The sequence below is a fragment of the Cokeromyces recurvatus genome (genome assembly GCF_025118155.1).
Source record: "Cokeromyces recurvatus strain NRRL 2243 chromosome Unknown BX663scaffold_14, whole genome shotgun sequence".
Classification (NCBI taxonomy): Eukaryota; Fungi; Mucoromycota; class Mucoromycetes; order Mucorales; family Mucoraceae; genus Cokeromyces; species Cokeromyces recurvatus.
In genome coordinates, this window is record NW_026251400.1 from 112,368 (window position 1) to 130,576 (window position 18,209).

Here is an 18,209-nt window from a genome sequence, read left to right on the forward strand (position 1 = left end):
CTACTGCGGATATCTCGGATAAATAAAGGAAAAGACGGAGCGATTTTACATCCTAAATTGCACGTCTTTTCTTTTCCCCACACATGCACCCCCTTTCTCTCTATTGTTGAATTTCCTACCCTTTTATTTCTAGTTCGGAATACGGAGATAAAAAGAAATGATTGCCTTATTACAGTGCGTCCACCCTCAATTGGACATTTTTTTGAAAATATTGGTAGGATTTTTAAACTCAATTGACCACTTTTTTGAACTTCAGTTGGTCAGAAATTTGAAATCCAATTGGTCATTTTTTTGAACTTCATTTGGCCACTATTTTGAAAATTAGTTGGTCAATTTATTTGGTCGTTTTGAGATCCCCTTTTACATTATTTTCTTATAGTAACCTAACATGCATTTTTTTTTATGAAGACAGTAATGGAAACATTATTAATGACAGAGGTGAACAAGCACCTACGCTTGTTGAAGAAAGTTTATTCCGTTTAAAAAGCTTGACTGATCTTCGAAAATATATTAGAAACAAAGATGCTCAACTGGAATCGACAACCATGAATGATACTGTAATAAAAGAAGTTGCTACTAAAAAAGAAAGAGCTCTTCAATATAACGTTTATACTATGGAAGATCGTAGGCGGTATTTTTATTTTTTAGAGGAGAAACTTATGAAACCTAAGGAGGCAGCCAAGGCAGCGAACGTAAATTATGACACGGCACGTAAATGGAAAAAAGCTTACGAGGATGACCCAGAAAGAAATATCCCTATTGAAAAAAAAAACAAATCTTGGTTCAAACAGGCCTGTTAGCTAGCTTAAAGAAACACATAAGACTCATGTGGTACGTTTTTTTTGATGAGGATGCTTCGGCAACTATTCAGAACGTAGTAGAGAGTCTAACTGCAAGCTTTACTGGCCTACAAATTAAGAATCAAAAGTAGCTGAGTTTATGAGTGAAGAGTGCAACCTAAGCATTAAAGCTGTAAGTCGCCACCCTCTTGGTAGAAATAAAGAAGGGACTCTTCAGGTCCGTGCTAGTTGGATCGATCACTGGGTTAAAAATGTCATGGACTATCTTAGCAATTGTATCTTTGTTGATAAATCAGGGTTTGATATTAATATGCGCTCGTAGTCGTGGATGGTTCAAACGTGGCACTGAAGCAGTTATTACAACTCCTTCGGCTAGAGGTGTCTCTCACACTGCTATTGGCGCTATCTCGGCTATCGGCGTTGTTAGCTTGAGTATGGGAGAGTCAGGAAATGTTAAGAGGAGAAAAGCTGTAGGGGCTACGAAGAGAAAGGCACCTCAAGATAGGTTATCTGTTCCTAAAGGTACTACAGGTGGCCATTATCTTCAATTTCTTAACGATGCTATGGATATTATGGATGACTTTCCTAATATGAAAGGTTATTTTATTGTCATGGATAATGCTCCTATTCACTCGCCTGAACTTAACCCAATCGAACAATTCTGGGCTATTGTAAAAGGAAAGGTAAAACGCAATAAGCTTAGTGATGTAGAGTCACTTACTACACGCATAATTGAAGCTAGTGAAGCCGTACCCGTTGAGCATCTCCGAGCCTTTATTCAACATTCAGTAAACCAATTCGATAACTATCTTAATAAGGTCGCTATATAACTTCGATATATTTATAATTAATAAAATTCAAAAAAGTGACCAACTAATTTTCAAAATAGTGGCCAAATGAAGTTCAAAAAAATGACCAATTGAGGGTGGACCCACTGTAAGCGTGGTCCCGTTGTAAAATAAAAATGGGATTAAGCCCCGTTTTGACTCAAGCGTGGTCCCGTTGTGAAAAAAAAGCCACAAATCACCACCAATTTAAAACTTAACTTTCTTAACGGGATATTAGTATTTTTAAAACGGTTTGCTAGTTTCATTGTAACGATTCTAGTCTAATGTCTTAACGCGAGTTTTTTATAAATTGAAATGGGTAAGTTTTGCTTTTTTAATTCGAATGTTATTTCGTTCTTAATTACTATATTTTAGACAATTGCAAATCTCGACGTACGTACGATCAGGCCTTCTTGTATGCAAAGGGTGAAACGAACAGAAGTGGTCATTCTAAGAAACGAGCATTGATGTTCGCGGATTTTTATGATGTTGTACCTGTCGCGATAACTGATGAAGATGGTAACGAATTAGATGTAATTTTGTCACCAAGTCATATAGACCAATTTCAAACAATGCTTGCAAAACCTACGCAACTGACTCTAAGACGTCCAACTCAAGATGTATCTCCTAATAATATGTTTAGAACTTGTGATACTGTTAATAGCATCGGTGAATTTGGAGCGATATCGCAATACTTAACAAAGCGCCACTATACTGAATTGAACAAGGATATGATTGAAACACTGAGCCAAGACTGGGAGATTAAGCCAAGCCAACGTTTCATTGCGGCAAGAGCGCTAATTGGATCTATAATAATCGATACTGAAAACCATCGTGGTCTTCTTATTTTAGCATTGGAAGTTTATGGCCGTGACCCTGATATTGATAGCCACGCCGAACAACGAAGCTCTACTGGATCCACTCGCCAATCGACATCTGTGCCGTCTTTGGGCCACAACGATTTCGAAATATGTACTATGCACCAAACAGAAGGAAGTAATATTTCCATGAAGCTTATACTTGGTACTCACTCCTTTAACGCCCTTGTAACTGCTAGTACACGTATTGACAATTTGGTTGATCAGCCGGAATGCGGACCTAACACTGTAAATTTCGTTGTGCCTCCTCGATTCCATTTAAAATACAAACTATACCTTGACTCGCAATCATGGTCTGACTCTTTAACGCTAGATAAAAAGACTAACTTGAATTCAATTTATACCCACTCCCGACTTATGCAACTTCGACAGCTTAAAACACGATTTCATAAAATTGATACTTACTCTTCTTCGCGTTCTTCATTATTCCATGGCTATTTACAGCAACCTATGACAGTATTCACGTATGGTAAAAGTACTACATCTATTAATTCTGGGGCCTTATCTTCTAGGTTATTAGCTACTTTAGCTACCTCAGTTATGAGGGATGGTGAAAATGCTCGTTTAGGGAAAAACAGCGTTGAAAAATTATTGTCCGAATTTACCAAAGAAACAAAGGCTAAACTTGTTTTTCTACGAATACTTCAACTTTTTGACGACGGTGATATTATTCCTATTATTGGAAATACTGACCTGAATTCTCTTGCTGAGGAATTAGCTACCTTGTTAGCACCGTATATATCTACCGCAAACAAAAAAAGTGTTATTCCTTCCCTCGCCGACCATTTAAAATCATATTGATTGTAGTAACCCACTCTTTTTATTAAATGTATACCTGTTGCACTCCCTCTTCCTCTTCATGTCATGCAATACCTTTTATTATCATTGTTTATTATTAAAAGCTATTAGTTAAAAAATAAAATATAGTACAGTAATACAGGCTTCAAACTCGACCAACCCTAAATTCTTAAACATGCTCGAACATTTAATAATAACAAAAGATACGTGGTACATTTATAAGAAATAGTAGGTGGGTATGGTGCATCTCAGCTATAACCAAAACAATTTCCGACCATTTTCAAAATGCATCTCCTCCCTCAGTTTTTATTTTTTTGCATTTCTGTCACAAAAATATGAATTTAGAGATGTTTAAGAATTTAGGGTTGGTCGAGTTTGAAGCCTGTATTACTGTACTATATTTTATTTTTTAACTAATAGCTTTTAATAATAAACAATGATAATAAAAGGTATTGCATGACATGAAGAGGAAGAGGGAGTGCAACAGGTATACATTTAATAAAAAGAGTGGGTTACTACAATCAATATGATTTTAAATGGTCGGCGAGGGAAGGAATAACACTTTTTTTGTTTGCGGTAGATATATACGGTGCTAACAAGGTAGCTAATTCCTCAGCAAGAGAATTCAGGTCAGTATTTCCAATAATAGGAATAATATCACCGTCGTCAAAAAGTTGAAGTATTCGTAGAAAAACAAGTTTAGCCTTTGTTTCTTTGGTAAATTCGGACAATAATTTTTCAACGCTGTTTTTCCCTAAACGAGCATTTTCACCATCCCTCATAACTGAGGTAGCTAAAGTAGCTAATAACCTAGAAGATAAGGCCCCAGAATTAATAGATGTAGTACTTTTACCATACGTGAATACTGTCATAGGTTGCTGTAAATAGCCATGGAATAATGAAGAACGCGAAGAAGAGTAAGTATCAATTTTATGAAATCGTGTTTTAAGCTGTCGAAGTTGCATAAGTCGGGAGTGGGTATAAATTGAATTCAAGTTAGTCTTTTTATCTAGCGTTAAAGAGTCAGACCATGATTGCGAGTCAAGGTATAGTTTGTATTTTAAATGGAATCGAGGAGGCACAACGAAATTTACAGTGTTAGGTCCGCATTCCGGCTGATCAACCAAATTGTCAATACGTGTACTAGCAGTTACAAGGGCGTTAAAGGAGTGAGTACCAAGTATAAGCTTCATGGAAATATTACTTCCTTCTGTTTGGTGCATAGTACATATTTCGAAATCGTTGTGGCCCAAAGACGGCACAGATGTCGATTGGCGAGTGGATCCAGTAGAGCTTCGTTGTTCGGCGTGGCTATCAATATCAGGGTCACGGCCATAAACTTCCAATGCTAAAATAAGAAGACCACGATGGTTTTCAGTATCGATTGTTTTGATAGCAAAAAGTTAAAGAAAGAGAAAAGACAAAAGACAAGTCTGTGAAAACTTCGTGTAGTTTTTTATTAAAAAATAATACAAAAATTTTACAAGGAAAAATTATGTGAAAATGTAAAGGGTTATTTATATGTTTTTGCAAGGTAAGTGATATTAATAGAACTATGATTTGGATAAGCAAATATTGCTATAATAAAGCATTAGTCATAAATATTTTCTCCGAATAATTCTGCCTACAATAAGATCTATTTTTATTCTTTTCTGCCTGAGCTGTCGCTGTTACTAAAAATATTAAATTATTATTTCTGGGGTAAGCGACGCGTCAATATTAATTCACAGTGAATATGTCAGCTATAGCAATACCAATTATTTATATGCTACTATTATTATTATCCTATAAGATATTATTACATAACAATATTTATCTTTATAGCTCTCTATATATAATATGTATGACTTATAAATAATTATGTAATTGAATATAACAGTCATAATCCTATTGAATTATTATTATTACATAATATAATGTATATAATTATTTTTAATGCTCGAATACTCAAACAATGACTATTATCAAAACTGAGAGTAGAATGAATATTATGCTGTGAAGCGCGATATATTAGTTTTATTTGAATAACCTCTTTATTATGTAATAAATGATGGTTTATTTCTATTAACTTAATTATAAAGGCTACCACAATCACAACAATCCTTTTCCTACTTGGGTATCTCTATTAGCCCTGGTGGTCTCTTGAACACAGCTGAATTAGTGCAGAACAATATTAATAAGGCGCTTCAAACTATGAATCAAATGACGTCCCTCGGTGTCAATCACAAAGGTTTTGATCGGCTTCTCTCTGTCCGTTTTTACACTCAAATAGTACGTGCTCAGCTTGAATATGGCCTCGCTATTAACTCGGTCTCTGCTACTCAAATCACAAAATTAGAAGCATGTCAAACACAATGTATCCGAAAAATTTTTGGCGGTAGTACTCGGTCCTCAACTAAAGTTATGTTGCACTTGGTCAACCTGCCCACAATGAAGGAACGTGTTCACCTCCTGCAAGCTAAATTCTTACTTCGGTCTATCTACTCTCCGAACGATACTCTTGTTTCCAAGTTTTTACCACATATACGCCCCTCTTCAAGCCATTCTCAATGGTATAAGCTTTCGAAAACACCTATTTGGCAACGGTATACTGCTTCATTTGACGATAATATTTATGATCCTCGTGCTTTTGCTGGTATCTGTAAAGCATACCTGAAAGATAATCTTAGTGATCGACGAAACAGTAAGAATGCCGTTCTCTTGTCTGCCTGCCGTCCTACCCTAGGTATCGATCCTATCCTCTGGTTACCTATGTCAAATGCAGAACGCAGTCGAATAGTCCGCTGGCGTCTAGGTTGGTTACCTGGTGGTGCCCCTAAACCATGCATATATCATCCTAATGAATTGTTCACAAGATCCCATGCTATATGGTGTCTACATATGCATCGAAGATTGCAAATGCCGTTGACTGAACCCGACCCTTTGTCCTTCCTCTTAAATAAGCTGCCAATTAAACAAAAACGCATGCCACCAATCGCATCAGCTTCCAACTCATCTGACTTTCCCGCCTGGAAGAATTGTTGGCCTGCTATATCCCTTCTACTTTTTGAACTTGACTATCTCCATCATGGTAAACTTCCTCCAGAAACTGCCCCCCTTGGTACAAAACTTGTAAACTGGCTACGTAACCCTGAATCTAGTATTTATTGATATATCTTGCTTTTCCTCTTCCCTTCTCTTTCTTTTTTACCCTTTTGCCTATCAAAAGGTTTTTTAGTACACTTTATCCTTTCTTGAACTGACCCGGGCAATCCAATACGCCAGTATTATGTGCTCACATGGGTTGTTTAAATTTTTGTTATAAAAAAAATTTTTGTTATAAATAAAATAATTCTTAATCGTAATTAGAATAGTTTTATGTTTCTTTAAACACTACTCCTTTATTTATTTATTTATTTTTTCAAACATTTGAAAGCCATTAAAGTTAGTTTAACATTCTTTGACCTTGAAGAGTGGACATGGGTTCCTTATAAAAAAAAAAATTCGAATAAAAAAGCGTGCCTTTGGATGATCTACGTTGTCGTTGTAATTTTTTCTTTTTTAGCCTTATTTCTGCGTTGTATTTACTTTCTTTGAATGGACAGATATGTATTGAGAGTAGTCATAGTTGTTTACACCTTGTATAATAAACATTGCTTGGAGTGTTTTATATCATGGATTGTAGCCTTTTAATTGGATAGATTGATATTTATAAATTTATTATAAATAATGAAAATCCTTTTTTTTTCTGATATTAATAAATGATTATTCTCTAAATAGAACTTGATCTGTACGTCAAATACCATAAAAAAAGGCATACTGCTATTGCAATAGAGTTTATGTCATCTTGAAGAATAAATAAAGATACTAACAAGCCACATTGTCAGATAGTGAGACTTTTATTACTTATTGAGATTAAGTTTATTAGAGGCAGTTTAGATTAGAGTATGGAAGGTTTTGATATATATATATATAGAAAGAATGATGATGATAACTAGGAGATCCAAAAGCCCGAACAATTTTTATCATTTATATCTATAATAGGGTGATTTGATATGATAATAAAAGGAGTAGGGTTAAATATGACAGTAGAGGCCATTATGATGATTGAGTTTAGTAAAGTCTTTAAAATCATCGAAATTCATTGAAACTTGTGGTAATATAGACTTATATATATGCAAGTAAGAGTGGATCTGCTCATTTATCAAACTAAACTTGAACACTTGATAAAAAGATCTCTTTCCAGTGGCAGTGAATCAAAGTTGAATAGCCGAATTCACTCGAGTGATAAACTCTCATACCACAATTTAAGCAAAATTGTTGAAGCATGAGGAAAACATTAGAAGACAGATTCAAGTACAGTTTGTTCCTTTTTTTAAATAAGCTGCTTACTGTTTATACACAATCTGTCAGAATCACCCACATTACTAAATATAATATATGACGTAGCTAGTACTTACTTGTTTGCATCTACCAACTAATAAAGCAACAAGAATCCCAAGCCATCACAGCACTCAATTCAATTTTTTTTTTTTTTTTTTTTGTTTTTGCTTTTACTACCTCCTAACGCAACAGTACTTTTATAGGGATCTTTTTTATATTAAAAGTAGAATCTGATTACCCAAGGTTTTCTAAGAATACTGTATCGATATGCTTGAGTTGATGATGTTTGGGATATATTCATTTACTAGCTATATTCAAGGACATAATACAAACCTTAAGATCACCTTCTTTTTCTTACATTCCTTATTATAATTTCATTTGCACGTATTTTTAAGAAAAAAAAAACCAGTATCAAGAAATAGAATTAGCATGCTCTTTGTTATCTTGTTGTAAAGCTGTTGAATAACATAAATGCTTATTAACCATTGTAAGCTATTTGTCAATCGTAGTTGCAAGGTCATTATATTTCAGAGATCTGCAAATAAAAAACAACAAAAATTGAATGGATAAACTACAACTTAATCATGCTATTTTCCCACATTGAATTATTATTTATCGGTTTAACAGTTATACCGAAGAATTCATCTTTATTATTATTATTATTATTAAGAACTACTGCTATTTGAATTAGCATGTCCAATATCAAAACCTTTCTTTGCTAATTGAGCTTTTTCATTTTTCTATTGAAAATAATATTGAGTTTGAAAATCAGTCCTTTTTTTTTTTTTTTTTTTTTTTTTTTTTTTTTTTTTTACCATTTGCTTTCGTTTCTTTTGCTCTTCTTTCTTTTCGTGTTTGGATTTGGGTCGATTTTTATCCACTTTTTGTGTTAAATCTTTACTTGAAGAGTTATTTTTCTTTGGCATGTTTTCAATAAATTAACAAATAAATAAATAAGAAAAAAAAAAAAGGAAAGAAAAAGAAAAATCATTCAGGAAATGCTTTTATAGCTTTCTCTTTCTCTCTCTTTTATTCTTATTATTCAAGGGTAATAAAGCATTCTTTAATGCAACACCTTGTCAAGCTAAAAAGATAATGTAAATTGAATGTCATTATGATTGTTTTCTTTTTTAAGGAAAGAAAAAATAAGCATTATTTATTGATCATTAAAAAGTCATTTATACATAAGTTAAACGTCTACCAAATAAGATGAATCTTCTTGTTACTGGTTAAAAATATGCAGGCTGCTGAAACTTTTTGCATTAATGTAAAACATAATTGGCTAAAGAAATAAAAATTATTTGTATACTTGAATCATAAATACGTTATATATTTGACTTTAGTAACTGTATTATTGAATTAAATCTCTTTATTCATAAAAAGAAAGCTATTCGTTTTTTTTATATCTCTATTCTTGACCTTTTATCTTCTTCAAATGATAAGATAATTTTAACTTATCCTTTATTAACAAAAAAAAAAAAAAGTGGCAATGATGACATATACTTGAAAAAAAAAAAAAAATACACGCGAAAATATCATATTATTATTTTTGATATCTAAGCTTTCTTGTCAAATCTTTCTTTTTTTTGTTGCGAATAATCATAGAGTAACTACTAACTATGTCAATAGTCCCCAATTTAGACAAATGCCTTATAATTAAAATAAAAAAAATTATTTATTCATTAACAATAGATCTGCACTTTATCTTATGAAAGAGAAATGCCTTGAAGCAAAAAAAAAAAAAAAAAAAAAAAAAAAAAAAAAAAAAAAAAATGGCTTAATAAAGATTATTTAAAGCAATAATAAAAAAAAATATCCATGTACTGATTATTACATGTTTGTTTCTTTTATACAGCTCTCTTAATTTCAAAAAATCGTTTAAGATAGTAAACTTGCCATAAACAAACACTACTTAATAAAATAAGTTGAATCATAGACCACCATTTAACACGAGAATTTGTACTTTCAGCAGCTATAATTATACACATACAAAAAGGAAAAAAAAAAAAAAGAAAAAAAGGGGGAAGAGGATGAGTACACAATCGTTTTACAAAATGTCATATTATTTACTATCTCTGTGTTGACGCTCTCTGACGACTATATATTCTTGTTGTGCCTTAACAGCAAAGATACTCTCTGCTAACTCTGCAATTTCCTTTTCAAGAGGATCGGTATGTTCTACAAAATAAAGTCAGAAAAAAAAAAAAAAGAGATGAATTATGTACAACTAACCCTTAATGCTATCATGGAAATTTTGTATAATATTATTATGAATATTGAACCCTACTCTCTTCGAAGACATGGTTGAAAACTCATTACTAAAACAATAAGTATATCTTCCTTTGATATTTGCTTGAAGAGAATGAATATTAGAGGTAGTTCTTGTGGTAGAAATAACAATAGAGTTAGTTGGATCTTGCACCTTGCAAAAAAAAAAAAGAGAAGATTAAATTTAACATTGTGGGCATTAATTCTTTTTTTTTCTTTCTTTCTTTCTTTCTTAATTACCCAAAAGTCAATGTCAAGATTGCCGCCTTCACCAACCTATTTAAACTCGAGAATAAATCAACATGATATATAACCTTTTTTATTGATTACCTGATAAGATACTGTAATTTTTTCCCCAACATCAAGATCCTCATAGTAACAATCTATTTGAGTGGGTTCAAGTTCAATAGTCATTGCGTATGCATTTTGTAAGATGAGTAAAAGAACGGTAATGATGAATAAAATTCGCTTCATGTTGTAACAATAACTAATACAAATCAAAAAGATATTGGCTGGAAATTAATTTTTTTTTTTTGTTAAAAAAGAAAAAAAAAAGGGGGAGAGGAGGAGAAGGAAAAAAGAGTAAGAGCGGCTACTGAATACAGAAATAATATTTACACTGTGCTATTAACATGATTGTTAAATGCTTTGAGAAAAGACTTCCTATTTACTCTAAAGTCAATATTTTTTTTTTAAAAAAAGAAAGTAATATTCTTGTAGCCAAAAAAAAAAAAGGTACTATTCCCGTTCTTTAATCAATACATGAATATTTTATTTAACCAAACATTGCTTTTTCATCAAGGAAAAAAAAAAAAGGAACAAGAAAAATGGCGTAAAGAATGAAAAACCTTATGAATAAATACAAGTGATACTATACTCATTGTGGTGTGAACAAAGGAGGTATGTATAGGACACGACCAAAATTTAATCAAGATAATATGAAAATTCCAATTATAGCTTTAGAATGACTAAATAGACAAAGATAGAGTAGCTATTTTAGATGAATTTCCAAAGTACTTGAATATTACTGCTCTGTTAACATCAATTTAACATATTTGCCTGTATACTATAAAATGAACCTAACATTCATGCCTTGAAAGATATTTTACGCCTGCAATCATGAATGGTGACTCAACTTGCCAAATATGTAGGTTACTGTAACAGCGTAATTACAAAGCTGCGCAAAAAAAAAATTCATCAAATCTCGAAAGAGATGCCAACTGGTTGCGATCAGTTCTTCTGTATTCTCTCGTCAGAAACAAAAATATCAGTATCTCAAACACGCTTTTTTTTTTCTTACGAAAAATCTAGATTGTTATAGGTAAACATGTCCAAAAAACTAACTTTGTTTCATCCAAATCTATTTTGGCTTTTCAAATTCACATTAATAATCGATGATCTAAAAAAACTTTTTAACAAGTTTTAATATCATCCGAAAGCACTAAATATTAGCATATAAAATGAAAGAAAAGAGTCATTTATCTCGTGTTATATTCTTTTTTTTGTTAATAGCATGTTAAGGCATCTTTTTTTTTTTTTTTTTACTCATCTTATTTATTCATTGCTGATTAACTATTTTCATTTTTTTTTTTTTCTTTGTTGTTTGTCTTCATTTTATTTTTAATTTCCGATGAATATTTCTCTCTCTCTCTCTCTTTTTTTTTTTTTTTTTTTTTTTTTTATTATTGTTGTTCCTTTTTTAAAATCTTCGCAAAGAAATAATGCCAACAGAAACCAAAAAACGTGTTTGCTACTTTTATGACGGTACTAATTAAATATAACTCAAATAACTTATTTATTGATGCTCCTTTCCTTTTATTATTATTATTACAGCCAATGTTGGTAATTATCATTATGGGCCAGGACATCCAATGCGACCTCATCGTATAAGAATGTGTCATGGATTAGTTATGAATTATGGACTTTATAAAAAAATGGAAATATATGTATGAATACCTTAGTTACTAGAGTTAATCAGTACTCTTTATCCTGATTTTATTTTGCTGTTTTTTTTTTCTTAAAAAAAAAAAATACATGTATATATATAGAGAGCAAAGCCAGCAAACAAATGGGAAATGACTCAATTTCATTCAGATGAATACATTGATTTTTTATCACGTGTGACACCTGAAAACATGGAACAATTTCAAAAAGAACAAGCAAAATGTAAGATAACGATATAACATTTACATACTAGCTTAGAAACTGATTATTTTATTTTATTTTAAATAGTTAATGTTGGCGACGATTCACCTATATTTGAGGGACTTTTTGAATATTGTGGATTAAGTGCTGGTGGTTCAATGGGTATAAATGAATATACAAATATATATTTTTTTAAAAAAAAGAAAAGGAAAGTTTGTACACTGCAGTTGAACTAATTAATATATAGAGGGTGCGGCTAGATTAAACCGTGGTTTATGTGATATTGCTATTAATTGGGCTGGTGGACTTCATCATGCAAAAAAATCAGAAGCATCTGGATTTTGTTATGTCAATGATATTGTATTAGGAATTTTAGAACTTTTACGTTATTATAATCGCGTTTTATATATTGATATTGATGTACATCATGGAGATGGAGTAGAGGAAGCGTTTTACACAACAGATCGTGTCATGACTTGTTCCTTTCATAAATATGGTGAATTCTTTCCAGGCACTGGTGAATTGAATGTAAGTTTCGAAGAGTATATAATGATACACATGATTTGTTCTTATGTATGTATGTGTTATTAGGATGTTGGAGCATTAAGAGGAAAATATTATAGTGTGAATGTTCCTCTTAGAGATGGAATTGATGATGAAAGTTATAGATCCATATTTGAGCCTGTAAGTACCCTTCTAACCACACACCCCGTCGTTTTATTTGTAATTTCAGGAATATAAACGCTTAGCAATATCTATAGGTTGTTGAAAAAGTAATGGAATATTACAGACCAGGTGCAATTGTATTGCAATGCGGTGGTGATTCTTTAAGTGGAGATAAACTGGGTTGCTTCAATCTTTCTATGAAAGGACATGCTAATTGTGTTAGGTTTGTAAAGAAATTCAATTTACCTACTTTAGTGTTGGGTGGTGGTGGCTATACAATGAGAAATGTTGCGAGAACATGGGCTTATGAAACAGGTGTCGTTGTTGGTCAAGAAATTGGACCAGGTAACAATAATAATAAAGTGACGTATATATCACAACTAAATAGAATTCATAAATTAGATATGCCTTATAATGATTATTATGAATATTTTGGTCCTGATTATAAACTTGATGTACGTCCTAGTAACATGAAAAACATGAATACAGAAGACTATCTTGATAAAGTCAAGTAAGTAAAATAGGATATATTTATATATAAAATACCTAAGCCTTTCTCTCCCCCCCTTTTTATATATAGAGCTCAAGTTTTTGAAAATTTATCTAGAACCCTTTTTGCTCCTAGTGTACAAATGCAAGGTAAGATTCAAAAAAGGAAGGAAGGAATGTTATTTATTTATTCATTTTTATATATATACATAGACGTTCCATATGATCATTATATGTCTGAAGATGAAGATGAGGAAAATTTAGATCAACGATTCTCTCGTAAGATATTTAGATAGATTTATATGATGAACATATATTGATGATTTTAAATATAGAAAGATTATGGGATCAGCATATTACACCTGATAACGAATATTATGATTCGGATGAAGGAGAGACAAATGGGATAAAATCGAGTAGTCGTAACCAAAGAAATTATAACGAAAATAAACCCCATCAACAGGATATTAAAATGTCTTCTGAAGAAGAGGAACAGATTGCTCAAACATTACTTGAAACAGAAGCCATCATTAAAAAAGAAGAAATAGGAAATGGTAATTTAGATAGCCAAGTCCCGGAAAGAATGGACGTTGATCATTCTCAATCAATCAAAGTAGAAGATACAGATATGACAGGTACATAAGGGAGATAAAGAAAAAAGAAAAAGGACAATATAATTGAATGTTCTATTTAGATATCAATGAAGCAAATATAACAACTGAACCATCATCACCTCATGTAGAAACATCTAATTCTGCTGAACAACAAACAAATGAAAAACTAGGCACAGAAAGTGAAGAAGAGGGTGAAGTGAAATCACCAAAAGCAAGTTCACCACAACCTACTGATATACCATCTTCTAATCAAACGCCCAGTATAGAGCCAGACATTGATCAAGACAAAGTAAACCAATTCACTAATGCTATTGAAGGAGCTTTAGAAGAAGGTGAAATTGAAGAGGGTGAAATTGCTGATTAGTTAACATTAATAATAATAAAATACATGTCTCTAATTTTCGTTAGTTTTAAAGCAATAAATGATATTGTTTAATAACATCACATCCTCAAGACCCCAATATATGAAAGTACTTGACATAATTAATATAAACATATTTATCAAGCTTTTTCTTTCTTTATAAATCAAATCATAACCCTATCATCTTTCTCCTCAATATCTATTTTTGTTATTCAGTAACAAAGTCTTATTAATAAACAAGATAATTGTTAAAATAGACTTTACTCAGTGAATTACTAAAATACACTTCATTTCCCGTTTTTATTTCTTGATAACAGATCATTGGTTTATGAATATGAATTGACAGACAGCGGCTGATCAATGAAATGGTATGATGAAGCTCTAGTGCATAATAGCCTATTTCCTTCCTTTCTTCATCTCTTCTCTTCACTCTCGAATGATGAGCTAAAATAAAATAAATTACGGAGAGCAATAAAACATGTATTATTCATAAACTCGAGGATATAGTGAATAAAGAGACAGAAAATATATATATAAAAAACTATAGTACATATTTACAGAACAAGTAAAAAGTAAGTAAAGACTATCCATTTGTGTTTTATAGATTCTTTAATAAACAACAACGACCGACCGTCCTTTTACTCCTTAAATCTCTGTGATTTCAATAGAAATTCATAAGAATATCATCTATAGAGATAGTTGATACATCTTTATTTCTATCATTTAGAAAGAATATTGCTATCATAAAGCAAATGTGTTTTATATGTGTATATACGAATTGATCATTCATAAAAGCATTCTATCATTATTGTCAATTACAACAACAAAACAAAAAAGAAATCTCTCCTTAAAAGATTTCTTATTTTTTTATTTTTTATTTTTCCTTTTTCTTTATTTCCTTTTTTTTCTTCTTCTTCATTTTCTTGTTTGTTTTGTAATTACATAATAGATTATAAAGCTACAGCTGTATACAAATATGAGATCTCATTCAAAAATTAGCAATAAAGATGTTCAAAGTTTACTTTACACCTTTGTCGATAACCAACGTATTCAGCTTATGTCTATCCTTGGTATTGGTGCTTATGGAGTTGTCTACTTGGGACAAAGCAAAGATGATAACCGATACTATGCCGTTAAGCTCTTAGCAACTCAACACAATGCCATTTGTCGAGAGGCCGAGATTCATGCCTATCTCTCTGGCCATCCAAATATCTTGACGTTTGAAAAAATTGTCCAGCAAGGAAAGAATCCTACTCGAACCTTCTTAATCCTTGAATATATACCTGAAGGTGATTTGTTTGTAGCTATCACGAGAAACAAAGGAAATATAATGGGTAATAATGACTTGATTCGATCTATCTTTCTTCAGATTATTGATGCCGTGGAATTTTGTCATCAAAATAATATTGCACATCGTGACTTGAAGCCTGAAAATATTATGCTAGGGGATGACTTTAAAGTAAAACTAGCTGATTTTGGGTTAGCAACGATGAATGCTGTTTCGATGGAATATGGATGTGGATCCAGCTTTTATTTTTCACCAGGTATACTAGAGCATACTATACTATAATATATATAAAAGAAAACTAAAAACATACTCTGTAAATAGAATGTCAGGGAGCATCTGTATTAGCCCAGAATCACACTACAAGAGGCTATAGTACACAGAAAAATGATATTTGGAGTTTAGGAATTATCCTTATTAATTTAACAACAGGAAGGAACCCTTGGAGACAAGCAACAATGAATAACTCAACATTTGCCACTTATGTACGCAACCCAGATCAATTCTTTCGAACGATCTTACCCAATATCTCGAAGGAACTTGAATGGATTTTACTACGTATCTTTAGTTTAAATCCTGCTTATCGTCTCTCTTTACCAGAATTGCGTCTTTCTATTCAAAACTGTTCATCCTTTGTCATATCACAGCAACTCACTACTACTCTAAAGAAGAAGATGATGATGAAGAGAAAGCCAGTGTGTTGTTACCATACAATAATGACTTGCTCAGATTCTATAACAGAAACAATGTTACATTATGTGAATACCTTTACTGATGATCATGATAATATTAAGATTTAACTTATTTATCCACAATGATGTCCAAAGAAAAAAAAAAAAGAAAAGAAGAATCATCCCCCTTCTCCTCTTCTATATCCTCCTTCTCTCCTTTTTTACGTTGTAATTTAGATAAATAAATATAAAACCATAAACATGCATTCATAAACACATGCCACGTTATCACATATAAAGATATATGATGCCATCTTATTTATGCATTTTAACTTTTTCTCCTTTTATGAATGCAACATGTAGTATTACTCCTTATCTAATTCAATGCGTAGTATATGAGTGGTAGATAAAAAAAAAAAAAAGGAAACATATTCGTTTCGAATAAATCGAGTCTCCTTACCATTTTATATCATAAAGTGAATTATAATGAAAATACAAATATCAAGTTTTTTTTTTTTAATATATAAACATATAAACATGTACATATTCATATATATATATACTACAACCTCGTAGGTTTAACTTCACCTAAATAAAGAGTTTTATCTGTACTTGCACTCATAATAATGGGCTCTCTTGGATGCCAATCAACATCATTCACACAACCTTTATGTCCCGGTAATTTATAAAGAATCTTTCTACTATCAACTTCCCAAATAACAACTGATCTGTCAGCTGAACCACAAGCAATCTGACTTCCATCAGTAGACCAGCAAGGTCGAATTAAATTCTTTTCATATCCATGAGGTGCTCCCTCGAATAGTTTAAGACAACGATCTGCTGGTGCAAATGGTTTAATATCCCATAGACGAACTATATAAATAGATATGTATGTATTAAGTAAGATGAAGAGAGTAATATGGATTGCTTAGAGTGATACCTGTATTATCCATTGCATTTGTTAATAAATAAGATCCATCTGGGCTCAGCGCCATACCAGAGATCGTATCCATATGTCCCTCTAAAGTGTATGATATTTGATTTTTACGTATATCCCATACTTTAATTTCATTATCAAGTCCAGCAGCATAAATCATATCTCCAGCATCACTAAAACATACACTTGTCATTTGATAGTCATGGTCAAATGAATGAATAGCTTCCTTTGTTCGATGATCCCATATCTTTACTGTACAATCATCACTAGCTGAAACAACTAATTCAGGTCCTCTGCGTGCGACTTGACAGCTATTTACAATGCCTGTATGTCCTCTCCATCGACGAACACGTTCTCCTGTTTTCACATCAAAGATGCCAACTGTTCTATCTGCTGAGCAACTGAATATTTGAGTAGAATCTCTAGACCAATGAATTTCCATGATGGCATTTGAGTGACCCTTTAATATACCATAGTTTTTAATTTCTCCATATGTATTCCATAGTACTATGATGATGATGATTAGTTATGCGTGTGTTGTGTAAAAGAAAAGGAAAAAAAAAAAAAAAAAAAAGAGGGTTAGGACTTACAGATTTGTCTATCAAAGCCTGCACTTGCTATATATTCTCCAGAATGATCAAATTCACAAGAAAATACTTCACCCTATAAAACAAAATATTAAGTTCATTTACGTTTGCTTCTATTATCATTTGTAATTACCTCATGGCCAGTTAGTTGCATAACAGGCGCTTCTAAACCTGAAGTTCGTTTAATCTATAATTTAGAATAAAATAAATAAAAAACAGGTTCTTTGCATCTAATAATGAAAAATTACGCGTACAGTTCCAACAATAACATTCTTTGTTCCTGATCTTTCATTTGATAAATTAATGAGTTGTTTATTTGTATCTTGGTCTTCTTGTTTAGCGCGCTTAATGAGTGCTCCAGTAGGAGGAGATTCTTTTCTTTTTTCAGCCATAATTGTTTGAAGGAAAAGCTTTCCTTTTTTTTTTCTCTTTCCATTGAATTAGGGATTTTTTTTTTTCCTAGTAATCATCGTCGTGACTTGTTTTTTGTAGTCTAATTTTCAAAAGTGATAAAACTTGAC

General features: G+C 31.8%; 6 protein-coding genes across 6 annotated transcripts; 3 read left to right on the plus strand and 3 right to left on the minus strand.

Moving 5' to 3' along the window:
• Window positions 1-1,786: 1,786 nt before the first annotated feature.
• Window positions 1,787-3,565, plus strand: BX663DRAFT_72256 (uncharacterized protein). The gene is made up of 2 exons (XM_051532298.1): window positions 1,787-1,946; window positions 2,003-3,565. The coding sequence occupies exons 1-2, from the start codon at window positions 1,943-1,945 to the stop codon at window positions 3,304-3,306; spliced, it is 1,308 nt and encodes a 435-aa protein (XP_051382308.1). The 5' UTR covers window positions 1,787-1,942; the 3' UTR covers window positions 3,307-3,565.
• Window positions 3,392-4,772, minus strand: BX663DRAFT_72248 (uncharacterized protein). The gene has a single exon (XM_051532297.1). The coding sequence runs from the start codon at window positions 4,524-4,526 to the stop codon at window positions 3,825-3,827; it is 702 nt and encodes a 233-aa protein (XP_051382309.1). The 5' UTR covers window positions 4,527-4,772; the 3' UTR covers window positions 3,392-3,824.
• A 4,666-nt stretch (window positions 4,773-9,438) lies between these two features.
• BX663DRAFT_510746 (emp24/gp25L/p24 family/GOLD-domain-containing protein) lies at window positions 9,439-10,488 on the minus strand. Its single transcript, XM_051527794.1, has 5 exons — window positions 10,264-10,488; window positions 10,174-10,209; window positions 9,898-10,087; window positions 9,736-9,843; window positions 9,439-9,637 (listed from the first exon to the last, which is right to left on the minus strand). Exons 1-5 carry the CDS (start codon window positions 10,405-10,407, stop codon window positions 9,513-9,515), a joined length of 603 nt encoding a protein of 200 aa, XP_051382310.1. The 5' UTR covers window positions 10,408-10,488; the 3' UTR covers window positions 9,439-9,512.
• A 1,117-nt stretch (window positions 10,489-11,605) lies between these two features.
• BX663DRAFT_510750 (uncharacterized protein) lies at window positions 11,606-14,460 on the plus strand. Its single transcript, XM_051527795.1, has 12 exons — window positions 11,606-11,697; window positions 11,767-11,879; window positions 11,982-12,099; window positions 12,166-12,240; window positions 12,326-12,606; window positions 12,670-12,762; window positions 12,840-13,089; window positions 13,147-13,255; window positions 13,325-13,383; window positions 13,447-13,512; window positions 13,569-13,868; window positions 13,928-14,460. Exons 1-12 carry the CDS (start codon window positions 11,655-11,657, stop codon window positions 14,209-14,211), a joined length of 1,791 nt encoding a protein of 596 aa, XP_051382311.1. The 5' UTR covers window positions 11,606-11,654; the 3' UTR covers window positions 14,212-14,460.
• A 655-nt stretch (window positions 14,461-15,115) lies between these two features.
• Window positions 15,116-16,521, plus strand: BX663DRAFT_455110 (kinase-like domain-containing protein). Its single transcript, XM_051523837.1, has 2 exons — window positions 15,116-15,752; window positions 15,818-16,521. The coding sequence occupies exons 1-2, from the start codon at window positions 15,185-15,187 to the stop codon at window positions 16,291-16,293; spliced, it is 1,044 nt and encodes a 347-aa protein (XP_051382312.1). The 5' UTR covers window positions 15,116-15,184; the 3' UTR covers window positions 16,294-16,521.
• A 92-nt stretch (window positions 16,522-16,613) lies between these two features.
• BX663DRAFT_510757 (WD40-repeat-containing domain protein) lies at window positions 16,614-18,160 on the minus strand. The gene is made up of 5 exons (XM_051527796.1): window positions 17,943-18,160; window positions 17,822-17,875; window positions 17,692-17,764; window positions 17,105-17,608; window positions 16,614-17,037 (listed from the first exon to the last, which is right to left on the minus strand). Exons 1-5 carry the CDS (start codon window positions 18,078-18,080, stop codon window positions 16,727-16,729), a joined length of 1,080 nt encoding a protein of 359 aa, XP_051382313.1. The 5' UTR covers window positions 18,081-18,160; the 3' UTR covers window positions 16,614-16,726.
• Between the last annotated feature and the right edge of the window lie 49 nt (window positions 18,161-18,209).

What these genes read in the sequence shown, in the direction of transcription:
- BX663DRAFT_72248 (XM_051532297.1), bottom strand. Translation starts at nt 4,526, where the DNA reads ATGCACCAAACAGAAGGAAGTAATATTTCCATGAAGCTTATACTTGGT.
- BX663DRAFT_510746 (XM_051527794.1), bottom strand. Translation starts at nt 10,407, where the DNA reads ATGAAGCGAATTTTATTCATCATTACCGTTCTTTTACTCATCTTACAA. An exon ending in TTTCCATGATAGCATTAAGG is followed by an intron (nt 9,844 to 9,897) that starts GTTAGTTGTACA and finishes TTTATTTTGTAG; the next exon opens with AACATACCGATCCTCTTGAA. An exon ending in AGAGCGTCAACACAGAGATA is followed by an intron (nt 9,638 to 9,735) that starts GTAAATAATATG and finishes GTATAATTATAG; the next exon opens with CTGCTGAAAGTACAAATTCT.
- BX663DRAFT_510750 (XM_051527795.1), top strand. Translation starts at nt 11,655, where the DNA reads ATGCCAACAGAAACCAAAAAACGTGTTTGCTACTTTTATGACG. An exon ending in ATAAAAAAATGGAAATATAT is followed by an intron (nt 11,880 to 11,981) that starts GTATGAATACCT and finishes GTATATATATAG; the next exon opens with AGAGCAAAGCCAGCAAACAA. An exon ending in TCCTAGTGTACAAATGCAAG is followed by an intron (nt 13,384 to 13,446) that starts GTAAGATTCAAA and finishes ATATATACATAG; the next exon opens with ACGTTCCATATGATCATTAT.
- BX663DRAFT_455110 (XM_051523837.1), top strand. Translation starts at nt 15,185, where the DNA reads ATGAGATCTCATTCAAAAATTAGCAATAAAGATGTTCAAAGTTTACTT. An exon ending in CAGCTTTTATTTTTCACCAG is followed by an intron (nt 15,753 to 15,817) that starts GTATACTAGAGC and finishes CTCTGTAAATAG; the next exon opens with AATGTCAGGGAGCATCTGTA.
- BX663DRAFT_510757 (XM_051527796.1), bottom strand. Translation starts at nt 18,080, where the DNA reads ATGGCTGAAAAAAGAAAAGAATCTCCTCCTACTGGAGCACTCATTAAG. An exon ending in TGCAACTAACTGGCCATGAG is followed by an intron (nt 17,765 to 17,821) that starts GTAATTACAAAT and finishes TTTGTTTTATAG; the next exon opens with GGTGAAGTATTTTCTTGTGA. An exon ending in AGGCTTTGATAGACAAATCT is followed by an intron (nt 17,609 to 17,691) that starts GTAAGTCCTAAC and finishes TCATCATCATAG; the next exon opens with TACTATGGAATACATATGGA.